At 39.4% G+C, this 21,117-nt stretch overlaps 1 protein-coding gene across 1 annotated transcript; it reads right to left on the bottom strand.

The window, feature by feature from the left end:
• Positions 1 to 7,017: 7,017 nt before the first annotated feature.
• LOC148094050 (synaptojanin-2-binding protein-like) lies at positions 7,018 to 20,140 on the bottom strand. Its single transcript, XM_087819493.1, has 3 exons — positions 19,447 to 20,140; positions 9,585 to 9,680; positions 7,018 to 7,938 (listed from the first exon to the last, which is right to left on the bottom strand). Exons 1-3 carry the CDS (start codon positions 19,594 to 19,596, stop codon positions 7,798 to 7,800), a joined length of 387 nt encoding a protein of 128 aa, XP_087675619.1. The 5' UTR covers positions 19,597 to 20,140; the 3' UTR covers positions 7,018 to 7,797.
• Between the last annotated feature and the right edge of the window lie 977 nt (positions 20,141 to 21,117).

The raw sequence follows: 21,117 nt of genomic DNA, 5'->3' as shown, positions 1-21,117 counted from the left end.
CCAGGTTTTGGCTTGATCCCCAGCAAGGGGCGTGCAGGAGGCTGTTGATCAATGACTCTCTCATCACTGATGTTTCTCTCTCTTTCTCCCTCTCCCTATCTTTCTCTCTAAAATCAATAAAAAACATATTAAAAATGAAAGGGGGAATAATTTTAATCTAATAAGTTTATTTAAGCATTAAGTTACTTCCACTACAAAGTGCCTGGTAAGTACAAAATATCACTAGTATTTTTATGAGTCCTTGAATTTTGGGTGGTGTCCTGGCCATGATGGGGGCTCAGTCAAGTCTGACAATGGTCATTCTTCAATTCATTTCCACAATTACACCGGGGGAAATCTCTGGACTGTCTCTGGCTTCTCTTTCTTGGAGAGTAAGAGATTTTCTCTCTCTCTCTCTCTCTCTCTGTCCTAGGAAATGTGTCAATATTCTTCAATCAGGAACTCAAAAGGAACCAACATTTGGGAGCTTTCTCCTCTCCATTTTACTCCTACAAGTCCATATCAACCTGCAAGTCTTTGTCAGCGGTCCTCAAACTAGTCTGGCAGGGCCTGTTGTTTTCATAAATACAGTTCTACTGGAACACAGCCACACTTTTGCTTATATACAGTCTATGGTTTCTATCACCTTAAAACTGCAAAGAACCAAGGCCTATAAGCCTAAAATATTTATTATCTGGTCCTTTACCAAAAAGTTTGCTGACTCCTGGTCTTTGCTGTTCAAATCCTAGTTCCTTTCTGTGGTGGATTAAAAAAGGGTCACAAATTCTTTGCACTACCTCCCGTCAAGGGGTGGAGTTTAGGTCCCCTTTCACAGTGACTCTGGGCTTGGCCATGGCTTGGTCTGTGAAGAATGCAAAGGCTTGATTGGCGCTTTCCACATGGGGGCTTGCCTTCTTGAAACACGTTCCTAAGACCACCCCACCCCCACCCATTCTGTGAAGAGCCCAGTCCAGTCTATTGGAAGGCGAGAGGCAATGTGGAGAAGAACCAAGGCACCATAGCCAATAGCCAGCGCTAACTTCCAGATGGGGAAGACAGGCCATCCAGGACTACCTGCCCCTGTTCTGCCATCAGATAAACGCAGCTGCATGTGGCACCAAGTGGTGTCAGAAGGAGAAACACTCAGGCAACCCATAGGATCTTTTTAAAAAAATGTTTTTATTGACTTTAGAGAGAGGGAGGGAGAGACAAACATCAGTGACAAGAACAAGTCATTGATCAGCTGCCTCCTGCATGCCCCCTACCAAGGATGGAGGCTGAAACCCAGACATGTGCCCTGACTAATAATCGAACCATGACCTCCTGGTTCATAGGTTGATGCTCAACCACTGAGCCACCCCAGCCAGGCCACAGACTCTTTTAAAAATGTATTAAAATGTTGTTTTAAGTCACTAAGTTTTGTAGTGGCTTGTTATATAATTGGTAAGTGGTGTACTTTCTTTGCCCATCAAGGGAGATGACCATTCTATACACACTGCAGATATAAACTAGTGGTTTGACTCCATGTTTGCACTTCTCTTAAGCTGTGTGATGGAGCAATGATGACATCAAAGTAGGCTGTATGCAGAGTAACTTCAACAGGAGGTCAATAATCAGTTCTGACAAGTCCTTTTTCATCCTGTGGCACAAACCCATTTCTGCATTCTGTGTATCTTTTAAGGCTTTGGGGGATGAAGGGGTTACAAGTGAGACACTAAAGGTTGGCAACTGCCTTCAAACTTTGTGTATACATGCAGAATGGTACGACGACTGCTATATTGTACCTAGTGCAGCCAATTCCACAATGGAAAGCTGGGCTAGCCTGTATACTAAACTGTAATTCAGTATACTGAACTTTAATTTTCTGGAATGGTGAGAAATGAACTCCTCATTGGTTTTAAGTAAATTCCCAGATCTGGAACTAACTAGCTATGTATCATGACCAAATTAACCTCGTTAAACCTGAGTTATCTCATCTATAAAAATGGAATTATCAGTACTGCATTGCATAGTCCTGAGAATTTGTTGACACTAGGGTTATGCAAAAGAGCACCCCAGTGTAGTGCCTGGCACCATGGATAATAGGGACAGTATAGTGCCATGGTTATGTATGCAGGTTCTAGGTGTATAACTTGGGTGAAGTACTTAATCTCTCCATGCCTTGCTCACCTCATCTGTAAAATGGGGGTAATGACAGCAGTTGTTGTGAGGCCTAATGAACACATGCTTAGAACAGTAGTTGACATATTGAAAAGAGCCCAACAGTTGTTAGCCAATTAATAGTAGTACATGGTAATGCCATTATCTTTACCTCCTTAGTCAAAGCTAAGCCTCAAATTGATCATTTAGACTTTTCTTTCCTTTTTCTATTGTTGTCAAAGGTGCTACTCTAAGAAGTCGGCAAAAAAAAAAATAAAACAAAATTCAACAAACTTCAAAATCAGGTGGGAAAAAAATTGCAAAGATCACTGACAAATGCAACAAGTTTTTATTGGATGCCAACATTGAGCTGGGTACAGATACATTATCATCTCATTTGCTCTATCTGGTATCAAATAGCAAAGCTTAGGAAGTTATCTATTTTCATGGCCTCACTAACATATTTAATCTGTAGTGACATTTCCTAGAAGATACAGCTTTATGCCCATGTGTCTTCCAAGTTGCTATCGGGTATCTATTTGCTACTTAGATCCAGGCATGCAATGTGGCATTAGGATCAAAGTAAAAAGGAAGCAAAATAAAATAAAGTTCATAAGGTAAATAATCTTGTAAGAACTAATATGGCCTGGGGGTAAAATGCACATATATCCAGTAATAAGAAATTTATATCAAATCAGCACTGCAGATACAGAATTAAAATCAAATTCAACTTTGGGATTCCATTTGCCAATCTGCAAACTATGAGCGATTATCCCATTTTCCTGTGATTGGTCAATAAATTTAATGATGACAGTAACTACAAAGTTCTTTTGTAAGTAACTCTGTTAATGATCGATTTGCATTTGAAAACATTACCCAGCCTTCTCCCTTTCCCTTTTCACTCTGCAAGAAGAACATGAACAGTAAGGATAACGTTTAGAAACAAGACCTAGTGTTTGCTGTAACTTGGTTTCTTAGACACAGCAATGCTTTCTTATATGTTATTATATTATCATCATCAAGTGCATCAGGTAAGCAGATTAAGTGCTTTGTAGCCCATATATAAATATCAACATCAGGCAAGAGTCTATGGCACTTAAGAACCTGGTTCTGATCAGAACAGAATTCCTTAAAATACTGTCTTCCTTTTTACCACAACTGCCCTTTTGAATATAAGTGCTGGTCTCAAAGATTTGCAGATAAAAGAGAAACAGCCAAAGGGGCTTACACAAGATCATAACCACCTTTAAACCTATTATAGCTGGGAGGTAGAGAGCTTCATAATTCAATTTTCTGCTTCTAGGTGGTGTTAGAGAAATACTTTAACATCAACGTCACCAACAAATACTCCACCACTTTCCGATAATGAAATTTTAGCTTAGAGTGACCATCTTATCTTTGTATCTTCAGCACCCGGCATGCACTCATTTGCTGAACGAAGGGAAAAACCTCATCTGTACAAAGATAAATTTCAACTGAAGTTGACTAGAATAAAATCTTTACTGGCTCCACATGAGATTGTATCTTAACCTGCTTATTTACACAAGAAAAATGATGTCTAATGTAAAAAAACATACTTCTCTAGTTTAGAACTATTGGAATTAGTCTCAGAAGAGCTCATTTAATTGAATTTGATATTAGATCTTTCTCAGGTTATTCTGTGGCACCTCCCAATTATGCATGGTGCTTGCAATACCCTTAAGTAGTCAATCAGTTCCTCTGGTCTTTATTTAAGACCCAAAGAGAGAAGATGGAAGCAGACTGAGATAAAAAGGAGTTTTGTGTATGTTCATGTAGTGGATACATTCAAGATATAAAGATGAGACAGAAAGAGCACCTCTGCAACAAGCTAAGTCTGTGACATGGGTTAAATTAGCTCACCTCCCTGAGCCTCAATTTGCTCACCTCTGAGACAGATTCATCCAACAGTCATTCTGGTTCCTTTTGCTCCAGTGTTCCAGTTTGATTTTGATGTAACAGATGCACAACCTAAAACACTAATACATTTTGCTGCAGGTTGGACAGTCCTTAGCAAATCAGAAGCCAAACAATGTTCCACTTATTTCACATCTATATTTGGGGCAGAAGCTCATGGAGAGCTGGGCTCTAAAAAGGCCCAAGTGAAATCGTCATTATTGGCTGGAGCAATGCCTGTGTGTAACTTAACCGGTGTCTAGGTTTAAATGCCACTGCGCATTTTTTACTGACACTGCACACCAGAATCACCTGGTAAACTGTATTCCATGGTGCCTGACTCCCACACCCAGAGCGCCTATTGAATTGGCCGAGGTGCAGCCGGCATCAGAATTCTTACAAGCTCTCTGGGTAATTCTGAACTGAGAACATGAGGACAATTTTTGGCACTGAGAAGTGATTCTTAAACTTCAGCTGAATCAGTCACCTGAAGGGATTATTAAGACACAGATTGCTGGGTGCCCTACTCAGTTTCTGAGTCAGTAGGTCTGGGATAAAGCCCAAGAATTTGCTTTTCTAAAAGCAAGTTTCCAGGTGATGCTGATGCTTTTGACCAGAGACCTCACTTTGAGAAGCACTGCCAGTGAGGAAATGTCATTGCTGGCGCACCTGTGGCCCTGAGTTTAAATCCTGATTCTGTTATTTCCATGTATGTAATCCGAAGGAGTAATCTTGTCCTCTTTTCTACGGTGTCTTTATAACAATACTTAGATCTCAGAGTTGTGAGGCATGAACAAATAGTGCTACCAACCAGGGTTTATAGTACAATAACTGGCACAGGATGCAGTAACAAATATTAATTTCCCTGTTCCATTATACATGGCTAGATGGTATGATTAATTAAATCAATTAGCACAGATAAAACTTGGCAGGAAAAGGAAACAGACGACTGACGCAAACAATGTCTTATTAGGGTTATATGTATAATATTGGGTAACTATAGAAAAGTGTTCTAAGTACATGGTCTTAAAAATACTTCTTTTTTTTTAAACTTTGAACACAGTAATTTAGGTGGTGGGAATAATTAGATACACTCTATAAAGTGACAGGAATATTAGATTCAATTTATAAAGAGCATAGACTTTTTTAAATGACTTACAATAGACTCTGACATCTTATCTATGATAATGTAGTAGTCTTCTAGAGAATCAGAAATAAAAATATAGCACACCTGCCTAAAATGTTAGTGACCCTTAGATGCTATTTAAATCCAGAGAAAACCAAAATTATTAAAGTGCATCAGAATCCCTATTATCAACCGAAGCAAAACTTCTAACAGTGATGGGATAGGTGTTCTCTTTATTTACACAAACCAATAAAAAACTAAAAATAGCTTTTCTTCTTGCTTGCCATTTTGCTTCCTTTGGTATGTATGTCCCAGGTCTTCTCAAGAGTTAATGTCCAAACCCTGAGGTGCATCCTGGGAGGCAAGTAGGCCCACTGCAGAAGTGGCTGCACATACCTCCAGATACAAGGAGAGCCCAAGAGGCTGCCTCCACAGTGGGGCAGTTGAGGCGAGAACTAAAATACTGTGTTTCTCTGTGGAACGTACAAATGCAGTTGTCTAAGTGAACAGTTCAGGTTTAAAGGCACGAGTCACACCAGCATTGTTTAAAGCCATTTTCTCCCTATAGGAATAGCTGACCCAGAGGCGAGGTCTTACTGGGATTTTTATTTTTAAAAGCCTTCCCTTTCCACTCTGGCCTCATGTCATTATGTGCCAGCTTTCTTTTTCTGAATACCTTTAAAAAAAAAAAAAAAGTGATGGCTGTCTGCATATCTTTTTTTGCTACGTGTTGTGAACAGTACTATTTCTTTTATTAGTGTTTTCAACTGTTATTTAACCTGATGATATATATCCTTTTAATTTCTCATCTACTTACAAATTCTCCTAACTAGACTGTGAGCTCCTAAAGGGTCCTTAAGTTGTCCCCTTCCTCCATGGAACTCTCTCAAGTGTCTCAATTCTCAGTAACTCTTCCCTTTTGTTGTCTGCAATATAAATCTGACACCAACTTAACATTGCCCTGACTATGAGGCCAATTACGTTTTATGTGTATAGGTGTTCTCTTCCAAACTGGAACCAAAAAACCCTTTAGGATGGAGGCTACATGTATTTTACTACTCTGTAAAAGTGTATTAACAAAGCTGATGTACAATCAACATTTGTAAAATACCTGCTAGATCATCTGAGCTAAAAAACAGACACAACTGATCATCCGAGGGAAAGTCCTCATACTCTTGTTGTCAAGATTGTATGCATAAGGCCGATGGTCTAGCCGGTATATTTGGACTATGGAAATGATTTTCTTGAAGCCAGGAAATTAGCCTTGGGCCAGCTCTCCTGAGTGCTTTAAAACCACCCTTCAGCAGCACATAACCAGGATGTCCCTACCTTATTATTAGCCTTAGTATTCCCCAGCATCCATTCCTCCGCATCCTTCCCTCAAGGTTTCCCTACGGAGCTTCCCTCCCTCCTAAACAAACAAACCTTTTCTTCCCTTCCCCACAAAATTGTTCATTCATTAAAAGCCCAGTGTTAAGAACTTTTTTTAAAAAAACAACAACTAGCAATCCAAACCCTCTAAACTGAACTGAATCAGAAGCACGGCTGGTTTCATGCCCTTGCTGCCCAGGAGCAGTTCCTTCGCTAAGATTTGCCTGTTACTAGAAACCGGAAAGACTGGTTGATAGCCTGAGCGCTCGGGCACCACCTTGGAGGCACTATCTTCTTTCTTTTTAGAGTTTTTTCTTTCGGTTGGTTTGGCCCCATCACTAGTGCTCTGACCACAATCATTCCAGCTGATACTTTCACAGGACTGTAAGGTATCAAAAAAGTCACTAGGGCAGACCACAGATTGGCAAGATTTATCTTTAAATCTCAAAGGTTTTCGAACAGATTGACATGCGCAAAGCTGTATTATGGAATTTTGCCTCAATTTCACCTTAATTATTATGAGAAAAATAAGAATTCTAAGATTTTAAATTAGTTGCTTTAGTTTTTTGTTTTGTTTTTTTTTTTTAATGACTCAGATTGGGCATCCTGTCAGGCTCTCTCTCACTCCCTCAATTAAGATCATCCCTTACATCAGGAACCTAGAAAACAGGGCAGCTTTCTACCTCTTTACCTCTCCATAAGGCATCACTGTTATACTATCATTTATGCATGTATGTGTATACATGTGTAGATATATATTTGTTTTTTAAAAAGTAAAAATGGTCTCCTCATTATGTTTTGTTTGATACAGGCACCCAAGTATGTTGTCAGAAAGTAAATAAAGACCACAAAAACTTCCCAAGGAAGATCATTAAAAAGAAAAATCCTCTCTTCCTCTTATATCACACCGCTGGCCTTTGCAGCATGCCAGCTAAGAAAATAGGTATCACCATGGTGACGGGAAGACTGGACTTTTCCCTCTTTGGCTGTAGCTGAACTTCTACTGGCGGTCCTAGTAAAATGTCCAACTCCTCATTTGTTCTAAGCAAGTCTTTTCTTCAGCTTTCCTTCAAACAATGCCTTTCCTCTCCCATTAGAAAACAAGGACTTGGAGATTTTGAACAGCAAGGTTCTAGGCTGGGAAGCAGTCTCTTTAAATCATGTGTGAGCTATGCAAAGTGAGGGAAAGATATGGGAGAATGGCAGGGAGGATGAGAGAAAGGAAGAAATGTTCTCCTCATCAGGAGCACTGGGAGAAAGCAAGCTTTTCAAAGCTGTTGCCGGTATCTCATGAAGGCCCAGGCTGCTACCATGGCGAGGGCAAACAATGGCACCAGCACCATAGGTATGGGAATACCACTCGGCTCCCCTTCACCTCGATGTCCTATAGGCCCATTTTGCACCTGTAACTGGAAGGGAAAGAGAAATGTTAACTCTAGTGACCAATGTGTGTTTACAACAACTGAAATATCTGGGTTGACACATTACTTGGGTCTACAGTCTCTAGACTACCCAAAGCTGCAAATCCAGGCACTACCTAGCAGAGGGTGTCCTCTCCGTTTGTTCTTACTTGATACATCAATGTCACCAATTTTTTGGAAACAAAATAAGTCTTATGGGGAGGCATCTGACTTTGCTGTGCTACTGACCTAACGGAACCCTGAAGGTAAATGAGATAACACCTTTCTGCTTTTGTACTGCTTCCACCAAGTTCTACGTGTATCATATCGGGAAATGAAGATATGAAATGAAGTCCATCGATCCTATAAGAAACCTGAAAATTATTGGGCGGGATGAGGGGGGACGTCCATCTTCCTAGAACGTTTACTTAGAAAGATTATCAGTCATTAGAGTACAATAAGAGCAGATCTGAGCGATGTTATTTAAATGATCTGTTATCTAACCGTAAGTTGCACATCGGTGTAATGCCATTATTTGGAAATGCTTTACAATTCTCAAAAGGCACCCACTCCCTTCTAAGATGCGGTTGTGTCCTTCATCCCCTATTGTGTAACACTGGACATGGACAAAGGTGAAATCTGTATGGAATGGAGGTAAACAGATTCAGAGGTAAGTCAGTAAAAAGAAATCACATCCAGGCATCAAGTTAAGAGGAAATAACTTTAAAGACACCTTGAACCTGTGTTGCAAATGCCCCCAAAATCCTTGCTATGGGAGGAATTATGTCTATAGGCTTCTCTTTCCATCATTCAAATTATAAGACACCTGACCTAAGAAGTGGATACAGGGATAGGTGCTGCCTTGACTGAATCCTGAATTCCATTTTCCGTTCTCCTGGAGCTCACCTTTGAGCATCAGGGCTTTGGTCAGGAGCGTCACCAAACTGATAAGTAAATGGTTCGTGGAGGTGAAAGGGAAAAGCACACAGTGAGTAGGCATGAGAAAGCCCACCATCTTTGTACTTAGAGTTTTATAAACAAGAATGTTCAATGGCAGACATATGTTTTCCTTCTCTACTGAAAAATTGATTGTGGTGGTATTTCTCCCCCATTTATTTCAATTTGGTTGTCAAGTTTTATCTTTAAGGTACATTACCTTGAAGCTAGGACCTGGGTTGCAAAAGATACTGTGATGAATTTCCTTTGATGATAAGCAGAGTTCCAGAAGACCCTTGCCACACAAGCTGTTCAAAAGAGCGGGAGTGGCCCTGGCCTGTGTGGCCCAGTGGTTAGTGTCGGCCTGCACACCGAAGGGTAGAGGGTTCAATTCCCGGTCAAGGGCACATACCTGGGTTGTGGGTTCGCTCCCTGCCCCCAGTCGGAGTGCGTGTGGGAGACAACCAATCGATGTCCCTCTCTCCCCCCTCCCTCCCTCCCTCCCTCCTTCCCTCCCTCCTTCCCACTCTCTCTCTGAAAAGCATTGGAAAAAATATCCTCGGGTAAGGATTAACAAGAAAAAAAAGAATGGGAGCGAAAGGAAAAAAAGCCAAACACACCACTGAAGATTACATCACAGGGTTTATTCACAAGAAAGGTACAAAAGCCTGGTGCCAGGTTCCTAGCAGCAAATAACACGACACCTACACGACACCTACCCTGTGCTGCACTCTCAGGGACACGGCATAGCCTGCGTTACGAAAGAGGTTTACAGCATCCTGGTGCAGCAGGTTCTTTAGGTCTTGGCCATTTACCTGTGGAAAACAGCAAGAAAAAGTAGTAAGTGGTAGAATGTAAACTCTCTGAAGTCAAAGATTTACTTTCGTGTGACCAAACATTTAAAAAACAAACTCCTACAAGAGCAAATTCCAAGGGTTAGGAGAATGGGTAAAGTCCCTTAGAACTCAGCATGACTTTTTTCAAAGCTATGTATTCCTAAAATTGAAGTTCCATGGGCCATGTGAAGATCACTTAACTTAAAAAAAAAAAAAGTAGTCTCCCTTTCATCTTAGCTCTTATGGCCTGTCTCATTTGGACACCTGGAATTCTTTTTGCTGTATTTGTATGTTTTCCATAAGCATCGGCCTAGCTTTCTACAGCTAGCATGGTCTTCCAGGTTTATTTCTAATCCCTGGTATTGCCACCTTCAACTCCAGAAATATAATTATATGAAACTCTCCCACAATTTATTTTGGTGTGGTACAGATCTACTGGCCCATTCTGTTGGTCTTGTTCTATTGTGAACAATTTCCCTTGCTCCCATTAACACTCCTATCCTCCTCAAGTTTACCAAAAAACATGTTTCTGTGATAATACAAGCATGCTTCTGGGTAGGTCAGTCTTACCACTTAGAGGTGAGAGATGTGAAGAACCACTGGTATTAATACTTTTTAGTGTCAGGAGTGACACTGGCTACAGTGCTATCTATCCTATGCTGCACTCAGTGACACAGCACAGCCCACTTTATGCAAGAACTACCTATCCGTTACACATGTCAATGTCACCAACAGCAGCAGCAGCAAAAACATCTATCTAACATGTTTACTCGGCAGGCTCTGTGCTACATGCTTTACATTATGAATTATCTAATTTAATTCTCACAATAATCCTATCAGGCAGACACTATTTTTATCTTGTTTTCACAGATGAAGAAACTGAAGCTTAGCAAGGTTAGGTAATTTACCCAAAGACATAGTAAGTGTAGAAGCTAGGATTAGGGTTTTTAAACACCGGAAGGAAGCTGAAAGTGCCCTGCATTTTATCATTCTTTCTGCACTACACTACTCCTCCACTTTGACTCACCGACTCTTCTCTGCTCAGTGGAAGCCCAAGTCATTGACTTTTTGAACCCTCTGTCTTCCTTGACAGTGTTCCTTCTCCTAGGGGTTTGTCGTAGTCCTTCCACTCTATCTCCTGCCAATATCCTTGGTGAATTCATCTACCAACAGTTTGGCCTTCCCAAATTAATAGTTCCTACTACTACTAATTACTTCTACTCCACATTAGTCACCACTTGGCATAAGCCTTGGGCTTCAACGTTATGCAGTGAAATCCAATAATCAAATCCTACAGCCCCCTCTGCAGGCTCCAGACCACCTCCCCATTCTGCAGCTCTCCCCTGTCGGTTATGAATACTTGGCTCTCTTGGTTCTTTACTATTCCCTTCCTAATTCCTTTCCTCTTCCTTCCCTCTTAATATTCCTGTGCCAGCTGTCTCTTGTCATCTTACTTTTTCTCCCATGTGATCTTTCACAAGGTCAGCTGTAATCTTCAAGACAACCCCCAAATTTGTATCCCTACTTCTACTTCCAGATTTACCTAATTTCCTGTTGGGTACCTGTACTTCGATATTCTGCTAGGCCCCAATTCAACACTTCCAAGGCCTCTTTATTACTTTCCACAAAACCAGACTATCCCAACTTCCTTCTTATTGCCACTACCATCCCTTCAGGCTAAAATTTTGATAATAGTTTTAAACTCTCCCCATTCTGTCAATATTCACATATAATATATTGCAAAATCCTATAGTCTAACATAATGACATTCCTCATATGCTATTATTTTCTTTCTATTACCTCTCTCTTTAGGCTGTGGATACTTTTAGTTGAACTATTGTAATCTTCTTTCTGATTTACTTTTCTCTGGGTACTCCCCCATACCACCCTATTCAAACACTATGTCTCCAGACCAATCTTTCTAAAGCACAATTCTGTTTATACCACTTTATGGCTCAAAAACAAAAACAGAAGTAGGAACAGGGGAGGGGAGAGTACATGCCTGATTTCTCATTCTGATATGCAAAGTCCTCCAGGAAATGGCTGGAATCTACCTTCCTAATTTAACCTCTCATTACTCCCTTTCACATATCCTTTGCTTTAGCTAAATCACATAACTTATTGACCCCGAGACAAAAAACATATATTCTTATTTTCATACCTGTGCTTAAGCTATATCCACCATCTGAATACCCTTTCCTTTAAAACAATTCTATTTATCTTCCAAGATTGATCTTAAATAAAATCAGACCTGGTACCCATAGTATAGAAATGAATACAAGATTTTCTAAATTGATGGACTTTGATTTCATGCTACCAAACCATGTTCTGATCACATCATTTTTTTAAAAATAAAAATTAATAGGCAGGGAAAGGATCTTTTAAAAAAATATACATCTTTATTGATTTCAGAGAGAAGAAGAGAGAGGGAGAGAGAGAGAGAAACATCAACGATGAGAGAGAGTCATTGATTGGTTGCCTCCTGCACGTCCCCCACTGGGGATTGAGCCGAAACCTGGGCATGTGCCCTGACCAGGAATCAAACCAAGATCTCCTGGATCCTAGGTCGATGCTCAACCGCTGAGCCACACCCATTTTTTTGTTGTTTTTTTTTTGTAGATATGCCACAGGGAAAGAACTTCAAGTTTTCTGAATTGAGTCATTCTCAATGACTTGATTTTTAAGTTAATTCCTGGGGAGAGAATAGGTGTGAGATTGCTGCAGTGAGAATACTCACTTACCTAATTTAGCCCATATGATAACTGTATTTCTCATTTAAAGAAATAGGTATTTATTTACTTTCTCTCAGAGATAGACAAATAAGTTAATGATGCAGTTCTGTTAACAAAGTGCCAGATATGTCATAGCTCAATATCAGAGACAAGTTTCATAGTAATATGAATGCAAGTGAGAGAACTATATGACATTCAACGGCAAGAATACTGAGTTCAACCCTGGCTGGGTGGCTGTTGGCTGGAGTGTTGTCCTACATACCTAGGTTGCAGGTTTGATCCCCAGTCAGGGTGCATATTGGAGGCAACTGATCAAAGTTTCTCTCCCACATCGATGTTTCTCTCTCTCTTTCTCCCTGTCTCTCTCTCTCTCTCTGAAAAAAAAAAAAAAAAAATCAATAAAAACATATCCTCAGATGAGGATTTAAAAATATATACTGAGTTCAAAATAATCTTTGCCACAGTAGTCAGTAATAATCGCCAGGAACCACTGCATATTTATCATCATCTCTGGAGCTGTCCGTTCATTTTACGTGTACGAATTTATTCAGTCTTCACAACAGTCCCATAAGCTAGGAGCCCCATTTTATTGATAAAACTAGAGAGGCTATACAACTTGTGCAGGGGCATATACAATGGGAGCAACAAAATCAGGATTCAAACTCAAGCTGCCTGGCCTCAAAACCCTCACTTTAAAACGCTCAACTATAGAAATTTACACTGTAAGCAGGGATTTTATTTCAGTAGTATGGAACCATCCATCACGTTAATGCTGTAAATTGAATTTTTCTTGATTCTGCAGTTTCATTTGTATCTAATATAGGGTGTTCCCCCAAAAATGTATACACACACTTTGAATAATTATAAAGGCAGTGTTTATTAAAATACATTTCATTTTCAAAACTGAGCTATCAGCTGTTAAAGTGAGTAGACATTCTTTTGGGACACGCCTGTACATAACACATTGAAAAAATTTAGAGTTGTATAAAAATATGTGATCGTATATTAATATTTTTATTCATTTGAATATATTGAAGTAGCATTAGAAAAGCAATTTAGTTAACTGCCACTTCACTGACAAGGTTGTTCTAGATGTGACTGATATGCTCCCTTGACTCTCTGTACTATATAACCATCTTAAAGCTCAAACCAGACTCTGCCTTATATCATAATCACTTTACATTCTACTGTAAATAACTTGGAGAGCTCCTATCTCAACTCATCATTATAATCCCTATAATACATGAATAGTGTTGAATAACACTTGAGCATAAGTGTCACGTGATTTCCTGAGGCTTGGTTGCAGAGTACACCCTGAAAAAGCCATAACTACACAAAGCCTGACTGACATATTCTCAGTATGACACAAAGCTGAAAAGCCTGGGCCCTATTAGAAGCTTTACCCACCAATGACTCAGTGTGTATGTAAACTTGGTCCTCTGCTGAGCCTCCTTCTGCTAACAGGAAGAAAGATATTGGAGACATCAGGCAAAAGAAGGTGCTATACAGGGCACGGGCACATTATACTAATTATGTCTTTTGACCCTCCTAGTTAAGCCTAACGGTATTCTAATATAAGAGGACTTTTACTCTAATTGCTTAAAAATAAATAAATAAATAAATAAATAAAACCCCAAACAAGAGGTCTTTTAGAAATGCAAAGGGGATTCTTTTTTTAAAGAACCATTTCTCATCCTTTGCCCAAGGTAAAGCAACCCCATAAAACAAATTATGACTCTTTCTTTCTTGACAATGTCATCTCTACTCCAAAGACAAATTTGCTTTCTAATATTTACCTCCTCTACGTGTTTTTACAGATTCCAGCTCATACTGATTAACCACCAAGTTCTGTAAGCTTTACCCCTAAACATATGTGATATCCACTTTCTTTATCACCATCTTTACTAATACAGACCAGAGGGTCTCAGTGTGGTCCCAGAGTCCGCAGCATTAGCAGTAACTGGAGAACTTGCTTCACGTGAAAATTATTAGGCCCTATCCTAGTATTCTGTGCTTTAAAAAAGCCCTCCAGGTGATCCTGAAGTTTGAGTTAGCTCTAACCTAAAATGCCTGAAATAGTCTTCTCACTGGTTGCCATACCCACTCTATTTACCCTATTTAATACATATTCTACGCATCCACAGATTTCATCAATGATTTTCCATTCACTGCAGTGGTGATTTTTAAAACAATATATGGTCTGTTGACCTATTACAGAAGACAGTGAAGGCAATCCAGTATTTAATTTTTAAAAAGTGAAATGAGAAGAGAACACAACATATCAGAAATCATCACATATAGAAGAATTATTATTTTGTTAAACTTTGCTTCAATTGTGTGTGTGTTTGTGCCCCCATAGGCACACGTGTATTTCCTATTATAGGTAATAATTTAAAAGGCTTGAAAGATATTTGCCTAGAGCAGTGCTTCTCACACTTTATTCACACTCACCCAGGGATCTTGTTATAACGCAGGTCTAGGAAGGTTCCTGGGACTCTGCATTGGTAACAGACTTCTGGGTGACGGCCAGATGGTCTTGGACCTCACTTCTAGTACCAAGAGCTACTCAACTGAGAAATCTTAGAACACTCCTAAACTTACTACTTCAGCTTCCGTAACTCATGGCATAGTAAGTTTTTTACTGAACCTGAGATATGGCAGATTTGCAATATGCTAGAAAATTTTACTAAATGTTCGGCGAATTGGGATGGTGGTACTCTAGGTGCTCTGATGGGAAAACACAAATGTTTTGCTTTAACTATGGTTGTTAGCAGTCTTTAAAAACGAGTTTCCTATTTCCTGCCTTAGGAAATGAATAAACTGAGTTAAAATTAGTTTTCTTTGACGATTAATCATTTTGAATTGCCTCAGGATAATCTAGCATTATCTCAGGATGTTAGTTACAAGAACTCTATTAACTATAGGATAATATAAATGGAGATGTGTAAGACGTAGAGGAAAAAATGGGCTCAATTTAATAAGCACTGACCTCAGATTATACTCTGGATATTTTAATTTTTTACCAAGATCCTGAAATGAACTGCAACTTTGGGGAGGGGGGATGTCTCTTTTTCCATCAAAATTGAAGGAAAAATATTATCCTGTTCCAATTAATCAGGCCCAACCCAAAATGTCAATCATGCTGTAATATATTCACAGAGCAAGTAACTTACTAGATACTTACTCTGTGTCAGCCTCAGGCCTACATCCTGGAGGTACAGAGATGACAAGACAAAGACTCTTCCTTAGAGGTACTTTGTCTAAAGGATTCTGTATATTTCAATGTCTCTGCAGCTGATTGGATGAGGATTTCTGGTGGGTCTTTCCTATTGATTTCTAAGCTGAGGGCAGAAACAAGTCTTTTATTTTCTTTGATTTTCCATAGCACCTGGCACAGTGCTCTGCAGGCCATCAAGTACAATAGTTGATAAATGTTGATGACTACTCAACTCTTTCATCCACCAAATTAATAAGTGCATTTGAACAGAATATGAAATGCAGCTGACTAACGGCCTGATCTGTGCCATTGTTATCTAAGGGGTGTGGTCAAAATGATACACTCATCTGTGCAGTACAATAACTAGCTATATCACCCTAAGCTTTATAAAAATGTATAGTTCACTGACGACTCACTATTCTTGACTACCCACCTCTCTTCATTTAGGCAGACACATGGGAAAAATGAGAAACCTATACAGCTGACTTTTCTTTTCCCCACAAAAGTAAATTTCCCTCAGATTCCCTGGTAACCTATACAAATATTAAACCATCCTTGCCATCACACACACACACACACACACACACACACACACACACACACACACGAACTTTGGATAAGGAATCTCTTGCCCTCATCTCAACCCAGGTCTGTTCTTCTATTGGTAATATCTGTTTTTTTGTTTCATGGTTATCAGATGTAATAGGGCCTAAATCTTAAATATCATTTACATTTATTAAAGAAATTTTTTTCTTTCTTTTCAGTTTAAACCATCCACAGTGATCACAAAAAATTAAACTTCACTTTTGATGAGAAAGGGAAAACTGCATAATAAAATATGCAGTTATTTAATTTTAGAACTTGAAATGAAGACAAAACATTGGGATTTGGGGAGAAATGCAAAGATTAAATTAATGGTCAATAACAACTCACAAGAAATCTAGATAATGTAATGATACTTCTATTAGTTATCCAAAACGATTGTGTGCTAAGGAAGGGGCATACTCTTAGTTTGATTATCTAGCAAAAGTTAAAAGAAAGAATTAGGGCATATTTTACAACAGGGACCCATGTGAGGAGAATAGGAAAGTCCATAAAGACTAAATGGGGCCCTGGCAGGTGTGGCTCAGTAGTTAGAGTGTTGGCCCATGCACCAAAGGGTGTGTGGCTCGATTCCCAGTCAAGGGCACATATCTGGGTTGTGGGTTCAATCCCCCATCCTGGCCAAGGCGTATGCAGGAGGCAGCCAATCAAGGTGTCTCTTTCACATTGATGTTTCCCTCTCTCCCTCCCTCCCTCCCTAAAAATCAATGGAAAAAATATCCTCGAGTGAGGATTAACAACAACAACAAAAAGAATGGGAATATAGGCTAATAAATAACTTGGCATCATTTTATAGAGACTCCAAAGCCAATAAAAAGTACTCAAGTACGTCAAAGGGATAAAGTGAGCTAAAGCATAGATGTTAATTGTTTAATAATTAATGGCTAACTAGTTCACTCAAGGATAAAGAGGAAACAGGATGGTGAGACAAGAGAGTCACTCTTTCTTAAGGAATGGGATCTAGAAAGAGTAATTTTGGAGCAAACTCTTGGAAGGGAAACTGGAGTCAACGACTATAGATCTGGATAGAATGGAGAGGATATGCTGGCGTTTTCTATCTATATATGCTCCACCGTTTCCTCTTTCTCTGTCTTCTTTATCTCTCTCCATATCTAACTTGCACTTTCCTCTCCCTTCTTTCACATGTCTTTTCCTTATTGGACAGAACATAAACTGGAATCATTCTTTGTAATGTGTTTTATATATATTTGTAATACTTAATACCTTGTATAGATCTTCATAATATCTTGTATTTTGATAAAGTGAAATCCTCTTTGCTATAAATTTTAAAGTCAAGCGAACTAAGTTATTTAGACATCTACTTCTCTCCTCGACATTCATGTCCTACCCTTTTTAACAACTAGAGTGGCTTTGTGATAATTTCTCTGTGGGGCGATGGCTCTTCATCTCGGCTGCTGTCCAACAAATTCTCTCGCACTGAAGTTTAAGTCCTTTCTTCCTTATCCAATTCTACCCTTTATAGAAAGACTAATTTCCATTTTTATATAAAACCGTTTTTACATAAAATCTACTATTAACTCACCACGCAACTTTCTGTTTAGGATAACTAATCCTAGCTTCCCATTGACCTGTTAGGAGGCAGTATAGTAGCTGGTTAAGAGTACAGGCTCCTCCTGGCTGCTGTGGCTCAGCGGTCGAGCACCGTCCCACACACCAGGAGGCCACCAGTTTGATACCAGGTCCGGGTCCACGCTCGCGGTGCTGGCTCGATCCCCAGTAAGAGGTGTGCAGGAGGCAGATGACCAATGTCTCTCTCTCATCGATGTTTCTCTCTCTCTCTCCCTCTCCCTTCCTCTCTCTCCCTCTCCCTTCCTCTCTCTAAAATCAATAAAATTTTTAAAAAAAGAAGAAAAAAAAGAGTATAGGCTCCAAATTCAGACAGGCCTAAGTTTTAGCCTCTCTGCACTTACTACTTGTGTGACCCTGGGCAAGCTGCTTGACCTTACCAAGCCTCAGCTTTCTTAGCTGCAAAATAGGCATAATAATTGTACCTAACTCATAAGGTTACTACAATATTAAATAAGTTTAAAGTTCTCAGCATACTGCTTAGTCTATGGTGCTGAAAAACTTCCAACCGTTCTCATTTTTCAATAATATACCTTTAACCAAAGCTTTCCAAATAAGATGGCTTTCTTAACCCTTATACTTTTCAAGTCCCTCTTGTGTCAAAATATGGGACTGTATAGTTTCTAACTACATGCTACACCTTTATTTTAACCCCTGTCAAGTTTTCCTTCATGTACCACTCAAGTTGATTTCATGTCTTTAGAATGTCTGCCTCCTTGGAGCTATAGGAAATCTGCTTCTTAACTTCTCAATATCCTTTGAGATAAAGGGTAGGTTACACTATCATTGTCTCTATCTCAACAGATTAATAAATGGGGTCCAGAAGCTTAATGGACTAAAAAGAGGGAAAATGATCAGTGAGAAGGACTACAGTGGGATATTACCATCCATGATGCTTTATTTATATTCTGATCAGCCAACCTTGCTTGGGCTTGCCTGAATTTACTAACTTGTTTTATTTGTTAAATACATATTAAACACTGTGCTAGAATGTAAAAGGTTAAAAAAAGATGTGGTCCCTGCCTTAGGAACTTCCAGAAAACAATAAAATTAATGGTTACCATGTAGTAAGGGTCTTACCCGAGGCATTAGCAGAATGAAATGGGAGCACAGTGGACAGATATCCAAATCAGACTGCATTCCAATTTTTTATATTAATAATGGGTAGAAAAAGGGCTCTGAGTCTAAAAAGAACACAATTCCTACATTCTTTTTTTGCTGCTTCTGGTGTAAAGGGAGACATTAATCTTTTATTCTACAAAGAGGAAGTGATAAAGTATAACGGAAGAACAACAAAAATTGTGGATTTTAAGTTCCTCCCCCCACCCGCCAGTCCCTCAACCCTGTTTCATGTTTTTGAACTTGGGTAAGTAACTTCACACTCTGGACTTAATTTTGCTTTGTCTATCAAGCAAGTTAATATACTCCATATTCTAGGGCAGGGCTGGAAAAGATCACTGATCAAGGTCCCTCCCACTGAACTCTACAAATTGGATATTTCCTGATCCAAAAAGGCAGGCAGGAATCTTACCAAGGAAGGCGCTAGGAGTAGGAAGCAGGGTCTAGGGAGCAAGGGACACTAAAGGAGGCCGAAGCCAGTTCTCACCGAGAGGATCTTATCACCCTCCTGGAGCCGCCCATCCAGGGCCGCAGCCCCATTCTCTTTGATGCGGCTGACGTAGATGCCACTGTCGTTGGAGACATACTGCTGATCTGTCCCACCGACGATGTTGAAGCCCAGCCCAGAGAAAATCATGAAGGAGTTGTGAAGGAGACAGGGGTGAAGAAAAAGAACGGGATTAGAGAAGAAGAGAAAGAGAGAGGAAAGGCCTAGTAGAGAGGGGAGGCTGGTGAGGCAGACTGATGTAGCTGGTGAACACTCATGGGCAAGGTCAGCGAAGAGTTATCACCAACAGAGGCTAGGAGAATCTAGAGTTGCCCACTCAGATCAGGTAGAACTAAAAATACGAACACAGTGACCAACATGGTTTGTTGAATATAAATAAAGATCTGTGCTAACTCAGTGACAGAATAATGGTGATTATTTTAAGATGTGATTCTGATTCTGTTGATGGCATTCAGTGAACCCAATTCTTGACTTTCCTTAATGTAACAGGGTTAGCTGTGTTCATGAGAAGCAGCTACGCTTTTAACTAATTAGCAAATAAAATTCCTAATTTAGTGGAAGAGAGATTCCTAACCAAACTTTCCCTTCCATACTTCTCCCAACCTTTGGGAGACTTTGGGTATGGTGGTGTTTTGGAAGAAATGGTCTTGGTAGTCTCATTTATTTTTTCTATTTTAAGTTGAGGGAGCAGTAGTGTAAGTGTTGGCAGGAAACCTAGAATTAGAAAAGTAAGTGATGCTTCATGATAAACTAAATCACCAAATTCACTCTTTTTTCCTTTTCTACCTCAAGTGCAAACAACCATATACTTGGGGACAATGATTGCTAAGTTTTATGTGCAGAAGAAGCCTGACTACTCAATGATTAGCAACGCCCATTTCCCCTTTGCTCCAGCCTCTGGTGACCACCATTCTATCCTTCGCTTCTAAGAGTGACTATATTAAACAGGCACGGGCATAAAATTTCAGTTACACAACAGTAAGTTCTAGATATATGATGTACAACATTGTGCCTACAGATAACAATAGTGTATTTTACACTTAAAAATCTGTTCAGAGAGTAGGTATCATTTAAGTGTTTTTAACGTAATAAAATAAAAGAAGAAGAAGAAAACTGACTACCAAAGTACTATTTCAATGGACCAACCACTAAGTTGTGGGAAGGATTTCAGTTTATGAAAACCATTGTTATAAAGGGATTTTACCTATGCATTAAAAAGAAAAGAAAAAAACAGAACTTCCCTAGGGTTTTCTTTATGTCAGGTACTGTATAAGTCAAAGCACAGTGCAAAGAGAAAGGAGATAGTTTGGAAACAATTAAAAATCAAAAATCTGGTAGCACAATTGGAAGGACTAGCCATAATCACTAGCCTACTACTGGTTTCAATAGAAAGCAGATACTTAAAGAGACATAAGTGGGCTTTCTAAAAGTTCTCCTCATTGGTGGGATGAGAACTTGCATGTAAAGCTCATAATATTAATATAAGCACTAGAAAATTAATCTGTTATTTAAGAAAATGCATGGCTGAAGAGAGAAGCCGCAGGAAATATTTCACTTAAATAGCATAAGTTGTGCACAGAATATCTGTGGCTAGAGAATGAAAAGAAGGATTTACGATACATGATAGAACTACTTCTGGAAGACGACCAC

The sequence above is a fragment of the Miniopterus natalensis genome, chromosome 1 (assembly GCF_054644295.1).
Source record: "Miniopterus natalensis isolate mMinNat1 chromosome 1, mMinNat1.hap1, whole genome shotgun sequence".
Taxonomy (NCBI): Eukaryota; Metazoa; Chordata; class Mammalia; order Chiroptera; family Miniopteridae; genus Miniopterus; species Miniopterus natalensis.
Note: the sequence above shows the minus strand (reverse complement) of the source record. Positions and strands in the feature narration are given on the sequence as shown.

Coding starts and splice junctions, on each gene's coding strand:
- LOC148094050 (XM_087819493.1), bottom strand. CDS start 19,596: ATGATTTTCTCTGGGCTGGGCTTCAACATCGTCGGTGGGACAGATCAG. Junction 9,681..19,446: donor AGGGTGATAAGATCCTCTCG/GTGAGAACTGGC, acceptor TGTTTTCCACAG/GTAAATGGCCAAGACCTAAA. Junction 7,939..9,584: donor CCCTGAGAGTGCAGCACAGG/GTAGGTGTCGTG, acceptor TTTCCCTTCCAG/TTACAGGTGCAAAATGGGCC.